The sequence below is a fragment of the Phocoena phocoena genome, chromosome 3 (genome assembly GCF_963924675.1).
Source record: "Phocoena phocoena chromosome 3, mPhoPho1.1, whole genome shotgun sequence".
Classification (NCBI taxonomy): domain Eukaryota; kingdom Metazoa; phylum Chordata; class Mammalia; order Artiodactyla; family Phocoenidae; genus Phocoena; species Phocoena phocoena.
This window is the reverse complement of record NC_089221.1, coordinates 115,403,061-115,416,003: the sequence shown is the minus strand read 5'-3', so window position 1 is coordinate 115,416,003 and position 12,943 is coordinate 115,403,061. Positions and strand designations below refer to the sequence as shown.

Below are 12,943 nucleotides of genomic sequence, written 5' to 3'. Positions count from 1 at the left end.
TACCTGATGTACCAGATGCTTTCTTAAGCACTATGGGTTCAGCATCAAATAAGACAGATGCACAGCTGGACCCTGCCCTTGTGCCCTGAGTGTCTGGTGGGAGATGGACATTATACAGCTGTGATGAGTGCCATGAGGTTGTTGGGGTCAGGGGAGCCTTTCCTGACGACTTGGAGTGAAGCTGTGACCTGAAGGGTGAGTGGATCCTGGCTAGGAAAAGGCAGGCAGGGAGGAGAGCATCCAGGCTGTAGCAAGCCCCCCACAAAAAGGCCCTCAGGTGGAGGGGGCAGGGTGCAGGTGATCAGAAGGGGAGGGCGAGGGACCTGTGGGATGGAGGGGGCTGGCAGCATCCAGGCTTAGCAGGTGCATGGGTAGTTACAGTGGGGTGCCTGATCTTCACCCTGAGAGCACAGGGAAGTCAGTGAAGAGAGAGAAGGGATCACATTTATACTGAGATAGGACCACTCTGGCGCCTGTATGGAGAATGAATTACACCTGGCCAACTGAGAGGCAGAGACCCTTGTAAGGGGCCCTGTGGAGTGGCGGTGAGACGTGGTGGGAAAGTGGACTCTAGAAGTACAGCAATGGAGAGGAGTGGGTGGAACTGGAAATACTGCAAAGCTAGACTTGACAGATGGGTGATTCATTAAAGGGGGTAGCTGAGAAGGAGGTCAGAATGACGCTAGCGTTCGGGCTAGTGGTGGTCGCTTTCCCGAGGCGGGGTTGTGGGAAGGGGAGCAGGTTTGGCTGGAGGATGCAGCTTAAGCATTCAGTTTTGGACACAATGAGTTCAAAATGCCAGTGAGACAGCTGCCAAATGGAGATGCCATGTAGCAGGTAGGTATATGAGTTTGCAGCTAAAAATAAATCTGGATTGATGACAATGTACGTATTATAGGCACCTCTTTTATCAGATGGAGTCCAACGGGTGCTTCTCATTCTAGCCAGCATAGTGTCATGAAGTGGGGGCTACACCTAGAAGTTTCCACTGCGAGATCCATCTTTCTCTCTTTCTGCGACCTTCAGCAATTCATCTAACCTTTCTGGGTGCCCCTGTCCCCAGCATAAAATGGTGATGGTTATGTCTGCTTCAGAATACCAACAGCACATGTCTGAGGATCCATTAAACTGAAAATAAAACATGTGGGGCTCTTTGGAAATAAGAGCTAAGTTAAAACAAGGAGTTATTATAGTTGTGTGTAAGCCAATGACAAGCAGAAATACAGCCCCAAGGCTCAGTATTGATTTTGGTCCCGGTCCTTCCCGAAGCCAAATAAATCTGACATTCCTCCCCTCAGGTGCTGTCTGATCGGATGGCAGGTCTCCAGCTCCTAGCTCCTTGCCCCTGCTCCAGGGTTACGTCCTTTCTCGGCTCAGGCCATATCCAGCACCCCTACACCTGCCTGGGCTGCTCTGGCTGCCCTTGCCACCCCGGTAGGTGGTTACAGGGAAGATTCCAGTTGTGAAGTTGGAGCTTGGCCAAGAGCAGATGCCCTCTGATTAAACTGGGGATGGCCTGCCAGAAAAGCAGAACTTGGATCTGCAGAGCAAGGGGTTTAAGGGCAACCAAAGGAAACATCTCCAGACACTTTTCAAACGTTAGGGTAAATTGAGGTTTATGCAGTTTGCTTCAGTCATTCACGCAGGGAATCCCCTGGTGGTGCAATGGTTGAGAATCTGCCTGCCAATGCGGGGGATGTGGGTTCGAGCCCTGGTCTGGGAAGATCCCACATGCTGCGGAGCAGCTAAGCCCCTGCACCACACCTAATGAGCCTTCGATCTACAGCGTGTGAGCCAAAACTACTGAGCTTGTGTGCTGCAACTACTGAAGCCTGCGTGCCTACAGCACGTGCTCCGCAACAAGAGAAGCCACCGCAATGAGAAGCCCATGCGCAGCAACAAAGACCCAACACATGCAAAGAAAAAAAAAATCATTAATTCAATTATTGGATATTTATTGAATGGCCACTGGATGTCAGGCTGTGAGTTAAGCCCGGGGATACAGGAGTGAAAAAGACATTATTTTTGTCTTCCTGGAATTAATATTTGAATTGGAAGAGAGAGAATCAAAGGGACAAAATACTCTTAAGGGAACAACCAAATGCAAGGATGGAGAGTAGTGATGTGGTTGGGATGGGGAGGGCCTATTTTAAATGGGTGGTCAGGGAAGGCTTCAATGAGGTGGTGTCATTTGAGCTGAGATCTGACGCCCAAGGAGCTGACCTTTGAAGAGCAGTGAGAGGACCGTTCAGGCAGAGGGCGCAGTCAGTGCAGGGGACCCAAGGTGAGAACATGCTTGGTGTGTGTGCAAAGCCATGAGCAGGAGTGTGGCTAGAATCCAGGGAATCACGGCACGAGGGAAGGGGCCAGATGGTGCAGGGCTTTATTGATCACGGGAAGGAGTTTGGAGATTTGTTTCAGTGTCATGGTGAGCCACTGAGCAGTTTTATGCAAAGGAGTAATTTCTGTGTTAAAGATTGTTCTGACCCCTGAGTGGATATGGGTTGGAAGGGAAAGAAAAGAGTCAATGAAACTAGCCAAGAAGACACTCTTCCAGGTGGGAGGTGACAGCCAAGTGGACCTGGTGGTGCCCGTGGATGTGGAGGATGAGGATGGACTGGAGGGGAGTCTGGAAGTGGAGGGGATCGGCTTGCTGATAGATGGGCAGTGAGGGGACTGGGATATGGAAGGACTGAAGATGACTTGTAGGTTTCTGACTTTAGCAGCCACATGGGTGGGGAGACTGTTATAGGGAGGACTCAGAGCACAGGTTCATGGAGGGAAATCTAGACTTCTGATTTGACCTGGTAAAGTTTGACATACCCATGAGGCACCGAGAGGAGATGTTGAGTATGAAGTTGGACATACAGCTGGAAGTTATCAGATACTTCTGGGCTAGAAATGCAACTGGACCATCTCAGCACAGGACAGGATGGGAACACCCAGGGAAAGGGTTTAGATAGAAAGGGCAGAGAGCTTTGGCTTGAGCCCTGGGAACTTCTGGTATATACGTGGGAGCGCCCAGCGGGAAGTAGGAAAGCCGGGAGGGATGGTGCCACGAGAGCCTGAAGGAACCTCTCAGAGGTTAAGGCGGGGTGTGGGGGACCGAGGGCTTCCCACGCGGAGGAAGTTGCTGATGGTGACAAGTCATGTCTGTTAGTTAGTGAGGCTGAAAGACAGAGTGGGTGGAAAAATGAATTGGAGCTGAGAAGGCAGAAACGACACCTGGGGATGACTTTCTGGAGGAGCTTTGCCATCAAACTGGGCAGAGAAATGGGGCAGTAGCTGCTTACTTGGGTTTCTATGCGAAAGTAAGAAATGTACTCGCCATCATTTCTAAACCTCTCTCCTGCTCGGATACCCCCAGGATATGATATTGAAATCCCTAAAATCTTCCCATGATAAAACAAACTGTGGATGACGTGCAGTCCCCAATATAATAGTTGTGACTCCACTCCTTTTCTCCCTCTTAAGAAAGCTTCTAGGAATGTAAATCAGTGAGAGTAATGTTGGGATAAGCATCTGCTACTTTTTAGGAAAAAACTCATAATCCAACTTCTACACATTAAACTACATGCAACCAAATTATTTGCAGTACAACTGACAGCTGACCGTATCGCACACGCTGGGCATGTGGGCTGAGAAGCGTGAGGTTCCAGACTATGGTTGGGTACCATTCATTCATTCATCAAGTATTTTCTGAGCAGTTGCTTCATGTCACGAGTTTGGCTCTGGGCACGGGGGACAGTGGTGAACAAGCCAGACTTGACCCCTGCCCTCACAGAGCTCCAGGCAGCCAGGGACACAGACATGGAGTGAATGATTTCAAGCGCAGTAAGCTTACCGCTGAGAAGCATTGTGTTCTCAAGGAGAAAGTCACCAGCATCCTGGCCTCATCCACAGGTTCAGCAAGTCTGCCTGGAGAAGCCAGGGTGATTAAGCCAAGGGGTGAAATCAGTGAGGCCAGTGTTGGGGGTGGGTGTGGTCAACGGCCCAGGCAGAGGTCAACACCCAGTGATGGATGGAACCCATCTCCACGGAGGCCCATACCAAGGTCAGCCTGTCCAGGAAGTCAAGGAAGGAGGAGGGGGTGGCATGAGAGGCAGCTGGAGAGGTGGGCAGAGCCAGCTGTGCAGGGCCTGGAGCCCTAGTCTTGAGTTTAGTCTTTATCAGAAAGCAACGTGAAGAGATTTAAGAGTGTGCTGAGGGGAGATGGGTGACTACGTCAGCCCTGTGCTAAAAGAGCACCCAGCTGTCTGCGGAATGGGTTGAGATTGTACAGGAGAAAGGCAGCAGGTAGGTGTCCCCTGCACCCAGGCAGGGGCTGCATGAATGCCTTCCAGCCCTTTTGATCAGACTTGCCTGAGGATCTGGAAAGCCGATGGGGGTTGGGTCTCCTGCCTCTGTGTCCTGTCCCTGAAGCCTGGCCTGGTTCTTCTCCGTCCCCTCCCTCCCCTCTAGGAAAACCCAATAGGCTGGTGCTGGGGCTAGTTCCCAAGGGGGCGGGGACAGAAGTAGATACGGGCTTCTCTGTATAAGAACACCAAGGGATGACCACAGGGTCAATGTGGTGACACAAAGCTGTGGAAATGGTAGAAATGGAGGCCAGAAGGACTGTCTTTAAGAGACTGACAGCAGGTGGCATGGTATAGGGCATGGACGTGCAGAAATGCGGGTGGGTGCATGACCTGGGATGGGCAGTGCAGAAATTCACTCACCTCGGGGAGGCTCTCCTAAGGAATGCTGATTCAGCAAGTCTGGGGCGTGGACCAGGAATTCCCATTTTTAAGAAGCCCTCCCCTCCCCCCAACAAGGTGATTCTGACTTAAGTGGCCCTACGACCTTGCTTTTGAGAATGCCTCAAACGTTGGCCCGCTTCTTGGCCTTGATCCTCAGTCTCCTCAGCTGTCTCTCACCAGCTTGGGCCTGAAAGCTTATTTCATCCCTGCATTGAGATGTGGCTAACCAGATCCCTGGCAGCTGGACCAGGGGCGGCGGGGCTTTCAGGCGCGCCCCACAGCAGCGCGCAGCCGCCAGGGGTCGCCAGAGGCCTCGGCTCGTGCGCTCGGGCTCCTCCGCCCGCGGACGCCGCGCCCGAGCGAGCCTGCGAGCGAGCGGAGCCAGAGCGCTGCGGGCTCACAAAGCGTCAGGACTCTGGGCGGCGGGTAGCAGGAGCGCAGGGGAGCGAGCCCGCCGATCAGCGTTCTCGGCGACCGCGCCACAGGAGCTTGAGCAACTCGGACGCGGGGACCCGGGCCGGGCCCCAAGGTACGTGTCCCACAGAACCCCGCGCCCCAACTTGGCGTACTTGGGACCTCCCCGCGGCCACCTGGGGGCTGGCGGGTCAGGGCCTGGGGCTATCTCCGCGCGCCTCTCTTTCCCCGAGGCGGCAGGGCGGGCGAGAGGAGACCCCCCCACCACCACCCCATTCAACCGGAGCCTGGACTGCTGCTCGGAGCCCTCTTCCCCGTCTTCCTACCCCGGGGCTCTGTGCACCGTCTCTGGGAGTGCCGCTTGCGGATCGAGGGCTCTCCGTTTTTTGGGGAGGGTTACTGAAGCCCCTATCCGAGAGTGGCGGCCAGTGGGGCACCCGGAGAATAGATGACAAGGTCCTCTGTAGTTTGATAGCGGCCCCTAATTTGTGACGCAGCCTCTTCATTTGTAACTGAGCCCCCCATTCATGAGCGGGGTCCCTAGGTCTGTAGATCCGCCCCCGGTGTGCGAGGGCTGACTCTGTCCCTGCTGGGAGATCCCCCCAAGCCGACAGCGGGGGCCGGTGGCGGAGGCGCTCAGTCCTGGGAGCCCGGTGCGGGGCTCGTCACCGCCCTGGCCTCCCGCTCACCGCCCCCGCTTGCCCCTGCCCCGCAGATGCCAGCGATCGTGGTGCTCGCGGCGGCCGCCGCGGCGTGGTGCTTCCTCCAGGTCGAGAGCCGGCACCTGGACGCGCTCGCAGGAGGCGCGGGCCCCAACAACGGCAATTTCCTGGACAATGACCAGTGGCTGAGCACAGTCTCCCAGTACGACCGGGACAAGTACTGGAACCGCTTTCGAGACGTGAGTACAGCCGCCGCCGGGCCCTGCGGGGGGCGGGGGAGCCTCTCAGAGGGGGCCTCTGAAGTGGGTGGGGAGGGCACTGGGGCAGACTTGGCCGGCAGCTTGTGGGTTCGGGGTTCCTGGGCTTCATCTTGCCTGAGAGGAACTTTAAAGAGAACTTCGAAGGCTTGATGCTCTCCGCCTGTTACCTGTGGCCCAGGTGTGTGTATTTGTCGGACTGGGGGAGGTGACTGTACTAAACATGGTGTAAATAGCGAGCAGCTGCGGAGGGAGAGGCTCCTTAAGCTTCTGAGATCTCCTAACGCTGATGGTTGACTTTGCCAAGCCCCCTGGAAGACCTCCCTAGGCAGCGGCTATTTAGACCATCTCTAGGGTGTTCCAGAAGAATGCCTGCTGCAGAGGTTAGGTTTGGGGTGAGCTCAGCTCATTGAGTAGGGAGGCAGGTGTCCCAGGAGGTTCGGAGAGTCATGGCCACAGGCCTGATGAAATGTTGGGTGGGAGCATGGTGGTTTTGACCCTTGGCGTCTTTAGGGGAAGGGAAAAGGAGGAGGCACCTCGTGGAGTTGGTCCACCGCCGTGAGGGGGAGCCTGGGTGGCAGAGGATTGCTCCTCTGAGGGAGCTGTAGGAGGGGAGAAAGTTATTCCTGGGCACCCAGAGGCAATCTGCTGCCTGTTTCTGCCGCAGGCTGGGGGCGGCTCCCCAGGTACGCCCCAGAGGATGCTGGACGAAAGGCACCTGACACAGTCTTTCCAGCAGATGGCATCCCCTCTGTGCTGTGGGAGCTGCTGCCGGCTCTTTCAAAGGCCGCCCCAGGTGGCTGGGGCCTCTCGCTTCTAGGGGACTAGGAAAAACTTTGATGATACTTAACATCGGGAACTCCTGCCTTTGGGAGAGACCCATACCACCGAGCCCCTGTTCTTGGCACAGGGCTCCCTGAGGTGGGAGATGTGTGCGAGTCACCTCCTACACTGGATTCCTCTTAGCCCCATGCCCGTCATGCCCAGTCCTTGCAGAGGGAGGGCCTGAGGAATCCAGTGAATCCAGGTGTCTTCTAGGACTTTCTAAAGAGCACCTCTCCAGGTCCCATTCCACAGGAGCCTAGGCCTTGAGCGGGGGTTTACTTATCTCTCTTCTCTCTGTTCCTCTTCCCTCTCCCTCTAGTTGATGGTGGTCTTTTCCTTGAAAGAGGCTATTAAACACTTTCATTGAACAAGTTATTTGAGGGCTTATTGCTCCCCCCACCACCCTGCACCATGAGATCCCTGCCACACGTCCTCCTGTCCCTGATCTAGTCTGTTAACCATCTTCGATCCCCTTTTGGTTCCGCTCCAAGGAGCCCTGCACTGACTGCCTTTGCCTGCAGCTGAAAAAGATGGCCAAGATGCCCAAAAGATGCCCCAAGGAAGCTTCCATTCCCAGACTCATATAGGATAGGAACTATCTTGCTTTTTTCTTTCTTTTGCCATTACATTTTAGATAGAGTTGAGGAACAGGGCAGATGCTTAACTCGGCTGGAGCTGGAGAATTGGGCCAGGTGTGGAGGACAAGGGCCCCTTTGCACACGCCTTGGTTTGCGTGGCAGCTGGGTCAGATGGAAAGCGGCTGTGCTTGTTGGTCTTTGGGTATGGAAAGGTTTACTCTGCTTTTGTGTCTGTTCAAGGTTTTCTAGTCTTGGTGTATCATAAATATGGAATTATTCTTGTTTCCCATTCAGATTTAAATTTTGAAAGATTGGGCTTTTCTTCACTTCTCATCTTCCTTGCAAATGGTGACATTTTAAATTCTTGGATCAGTGTTTTTATTGATACAAACCCGGCTGATCATGAAGCTCTCACCTGGGGTGCTTGTTAAATTGTAGCACCCACACTCACCCCTTCCTCCTCAGAGATTCTGATTCTATAGCTCTGAGATGAGTGCTGGGAATCCATATTTTAAATGAACATTCTAGGTAATTCTTAGAATGATTAGGACGTTCCGCCTTGTAAAAATGTCCAAAGCTTAACAGAAAGAGAAAAGCTTCTATGTTCAAATGCACTGCTTTTTTGTTTCTGGAGCAATTTTAGGTGTTAAACTAATATTTTTAGCAGCATATATTCTTTTAAAATGATAACTTAATCCAGCATACTATTTTAAAAACATCCAAAATGCTTCAAAATCACAAATATCTTCAATCATCAACCATTTTATATGCTTCCTGGAGTCTTCTGTTGCTAGCTGTGGGTCAGACATAATTTAATGCCATTAACCTCTTTAAAGTGTTGTGAAATGCAAACTAGATGCTCTTTTAGGCCAAGTCTGAGTGTCTTCAGTTGGGCCTTTTACTTGGAATGACCACAGAGCCTCGGTCCCCTGGGACCAAGGACTAAAATTTGCTTCCTACAGGAGCCAGTAGTTCAGTGGACAGTCGGTAAAGCCCCAGCTAATGGTGTCATTGCTCAGCCAGCCTGGTCATTTTTCACTGAGCCAGGCCTTACTTGAGGTTAGCAAAGCTCAGCTTCTCTGCTGTTGTTTTTGAGTTTTGTGGAAACCACTGATAACTTTGAAAGACCGGGCCCTGAGGTTGTTACGATGCTTGGTTTTGAAAGTCACCGTGAAAGAAAACTTCTTGCCTTTCCCCTGACTTGTCACTTTTTTTGCATTTGGGAGAGAGATATTTAGAAGGGATTTTTGAACTTGTGAAACTGAAAACTAAGGGCTCCTTTTAGAGAGTTGATGATACCCATTGGCGGTGGTTATTGGCTAAATTTGAAATGGAAATGGTGGCGGGCCGTGTGCTCCGTGTTCCCCTGCCTGTTGAGTGTGCTGTGATGTTGCCAGAGATGACCTGATAGCTCCTACTTAATGCTTTGAAGAGGTCCTGTTGTTCTAGATACACAAATAATCTGTCGCCTTCTTTCCAGAAGTCAGACTTTCACAACTACTCTGTGGCTTGTTGCCTGGAGCAATGGAGCCAGGAGGAATATAACAACATACAGGTGCTTGCTCCTAAGTGTACTGGTGGCCTGTTAGTTTGGTCATTATTCTTGTATAAAGACTAGCAGTTGGGATGTTTTGGCCAGATGGAGACCCAAACTTTTGCACAGATATAGTATTAAGAAGGAGAAGATAAAGAAGGCAGGTGTTTGTTTTAAGTTGTACAGTAATTTCCCACCTCCAGCTGCTCCAACTGGCGTGCAGAGTTAAAATCCTCTGTGGTTTGAGGTTGAGGGGTCAGGATGCCACAACCATTTTCCTGATTTTTTTCTGAATCTCATTTGGCTTTGCATAACCATTCCTATAAGGAGATTTCCTCTGTTAATTCCTACATTCATTTGTACGTCCATTCATTCCAGCAAATATTTGACTGTCTACCATGTGCTAGGCAGTGGCCAAAAGGGTGAGCAAGTTAAATAAATGTGATCTCTTCTCTCAGGTAACCACTTGTCTACTGGATGAAATCCTTTAACTTACGCTGTCAATATTTCTTTCCTATTGTTATTTTTTTAAAGTTTTTTTCTTATAAAGGTAATATGTGCTGGTTGAAATTAAAAAAAAAAGAAAACATTGCAGAAATAGATGATACCTAACATTTATCCAGCACTTAGTGTGCCAGGCATTGTTTAAGGTACTTTACATATAGTATCTCATTTAATATTCATAACGATTCTGGGAGAGAAGTCCTGTTGTTCTTATTTACTGGGAGGTGAAGTCTCTTGCCCACAGAGCTAGGCTGTGGAGCAGCTGGACTGGACCCAGGCAGTCTGACTCTAGACTCTTGCGAGACTCTTGCACTGCAGCCCATCAAGAGCAGAGTAGATTTTGGCTGTGAGCCTCCACTGGTATCACACTGCAAGTCTTTGCTGCTTTATGTCTGAGGGAAATCAGTGAAGAGCCTTAGGTTGAGACAGAGTGGAGTGGGAAGCTAGGCGCTGGACACAGCTTATTGTCGGGGTCACATCAGGCCTTATCTTCTGCTAATAATGAGCTTCTGATTTGATTAAAATAATACTGTTGCTTACACCAAACATGACATTTTCTTTCTTTTGCACTCATGAAACTAGCCCTGACATTTAACTCCGGGATAATTACCTTTAGCAGGCCCGAAGACTCAAGTGTTGCCTTGGCTGGCATTTATCTTACTCCGGAGTGACCTGAGTTTCTAATTCTAATGAGACCACAGGACCAGCCCACGTGCTTTTTCCTTCTTGTGCACACGCTGTGGGATTTGGTGGTCTCTGTAGCAGAACTGGGGTGGCAGTGAGCATCTGATCTGCTCATTTGATCTTAACGTCTCAGCTATAATGAGTTTCAAGGGCAAGTGAGGCTTGTTGACAGAATGGTGGCTGGCTTAGTCGGTGGGGTTGGTGACAAGAGAGGTGATGTGGCTTAGTGGATCAGTCATTAATCTGTCACCACAGAAACTTGGCTTGTAATAGAGAGTAGCAGAAAATCATTTTGATTAAACAGGTTCAAGGAGAATTAAATGAGTTTGTCATCCTGACTTTCTTTAATGAACCCACTATCTTAAATCCCCTGTACTAGACGACCACTGATAGAAATAATTATTTCACAGGAATCATTATAAAGGGACAGTTTAAAAGTTGATAGCCCTAAGACCATTCTTGTATTTTCTGTCCTAACCTTCAGTTTGCCCTTGTAGACAGAACCTAGTTTTTGCCTGGCAAGGATGGCAGAGCTTTTGCCCTAGTTGACCCTCCCAGGCTGAGTTCCCCTGTGTCTCCTGGGCCTCCCAACCCTGCCTCCACAGTGCTTCAGCAGAACTGGATTGCTAGGAGGATAAGTACTCTCCTGGATACTGATGAGATTATTGTCAAAAGCAAGAACTGGTCCCAAATGGATCACCAGACCTGTACCCCTCCCCTGGAAGAGTGGGGCATAAACATTAGCTCAACTATTTGATCTCGCTTGGGGAGACACAGTAATGTTAGTAGTTAAATATTTTATAATAAATCATTTCTTACTCATTTACTCATTGTAGTATATTTCAAACCAAACACACTCAATATCTAAACATGAACACCTTCAGGATGGCTCATTTTACCTTTCCTCTGGGGAGGTGACTTTTTTTTTTTTTTTTTTTGCACGGTATGCGGGCCTCTCACTGTTGTGGCCTCTCCCGTTGTGGAGCACAGGCTCCGGACGTGCAGGCTCAGCAGCCATGGCTCACCGGCCCAGCCGCTCCGCGGTATGTGGGATCTTCCCGGATTGGGGCACGAACCCGTGTCCCCTGCATCGGCAGGCGGACTCTCAACCACTGCGCCACCAGGGAAGCCCTGGGGAGGTGACTTTATATTCCTTAGGAAATTCCTCAGACCCAAGCTCATACTTGGTCTCATCTCCCCAGGTGAGATCATTACAAATGGAAGAAATTTCCTGTAAGACATTGAATAATTTGCGCAAGGTTACACGTATTTGTTTTTGGTCATATTTCCTCCACTATAAGATGCCGTCAATTGTAGGGTGTACCATTTTTGTGCACTACTAAGAAAGAAGACAGTGTCCAGAAGGAAGAGTTTAATAGACCCCTGGATGGAGCCGGGACCCTAGAGGACTACTCCCTCTGGGTAGAGGTAAACAAGAAATAAACTCACAATGCAGAAAAGGGACCAGAGCCGGGCGACTCATGTGTCTCCACCTTGGAACTGGTGGATGAAGGGGAAAAATAGGCCCTGAGCAATTGACAGGCTGACTCTTTTGCAGGTTTCTGGTCTCAGTGCACACAGTCATTGTGCCCTCCCAACCCCCGAAAAAAAAACCTTAGACAGTTAATTCAGTTTCAGGCTGTTTGTCCTCTCTGAATCCCTGACTTCTCATTTAATAAGTGGGGGACGACCACTTTATATTGGTGAGGACTCCAAACGGTAAGTGACTGAAATCTAGTCCAAGCTGGCTTAAATGGAAAAGAAAACTTACTCGTGTAACTGAAAATGCCACTGATAAACTATGCATCTAGATAAGGCTGGATCCATGGGCTCGGGTTGCACCACCGGATTTGTGTGTGTATGTTTATCATTTTCTTGCCACTTCCCCATCTTCCCACCCCCATCTTTGGGCTTTATTTCCCCATGTTGGTTGTGTTCTCAGGCTGATTAGTTCCATGTGGTGACTCATGGCAACTACACGTTCATAACATACTGTAGTTTTTATGTCTCCATATTGCCACAAAAATCCCAGAATTGAGACTTGTCAGACTTACCTATATTCACCCATTCTCCAGTAAATCACTGTGGGCAAGTTGGTAGAATATATGCTAATTGGCTGGGTCTGGGTACATGCCTAGTCCTGGGGTGGGGGCTGGGACCTGGGCATAGAATGGTGGTGGGAACTGCATTGGATTACATGGTTAAAGGAAGGTTAAAGGGTAGTTTCTTAAGGGGAAATGGATGCCTTGTGGGCAAACATTACAGGAGTCCACTGTGTTGATCAGCCTCCCTGGGTTGGCATGGAGAGTAAATTGGCTAATATAAGTGAAGCTGTTAGCAGTGTCTGGCTTAATACTCAATTAAGTGTTAAGTATTAAGTGGAGGCTATTATTTTTATTAATATTAACAACTCTTATTACACTTTCATGCATTATTCCTCAACTTATGGGTGTATGTATTTATATTTTAGCTTCTTTAATAGTTGTATTCTTCCTGAAGTAAGAGCCTGAGTCTTATCATGGCTTGCACACAGTAGGTGGTCTGTTAGCATTTTACTGATTTGAATGATTACTTAAGCACATCTCTCCATGAATCCCTGGGAAAGGAAAGCCTGAAGAATTACTGGCACATGTGCGATTATAGTGTTTGGTAGGTGGAAATTCTAGGTTACACACACATTGAAAAACATCTTTTTTTTTTTTTTTGGTCTAACCCCTATCTCTAAGCAGGACCTTACAACTTCATA

At 49.8% G+C, this 12,943-nt stretch overlaps 1 protein-coding gene across 2 annotated transcripts in view; it reads left to right on the top strand.

The window, feature by feature from the left end:
• Positions 1-5,131: 5,131 nt before the first annotated feature.
• SPOCK1 (SPARC (osteonectin), cwcv and kazal like domains proteoglycan 1) overlaps positions 5,132-12,943 on the top strand; it is a 558,187-nt gene continuing 550,375 nt past the window's right edge. Inside the window, exons 1-2 of one of the 2 annotated variants that reach the window (XM_065873450.1) lie at positions 5,132-5,268; positions 5,869-6,054. In XM_065873450.1, the coding sequence (XP_065729522.1) occupies positions 5,869-6,054 (186 nt within the window). In that variant the 5' untranslated portion in view covers positions 5,132-5,268. Of the gene's footprint in view, positions 5,269-5,868; positions 6,055-12,943 lie in introns of those variants that run through there. The other variant, XM_065873451.1, reaches the window with a different exon arrangement.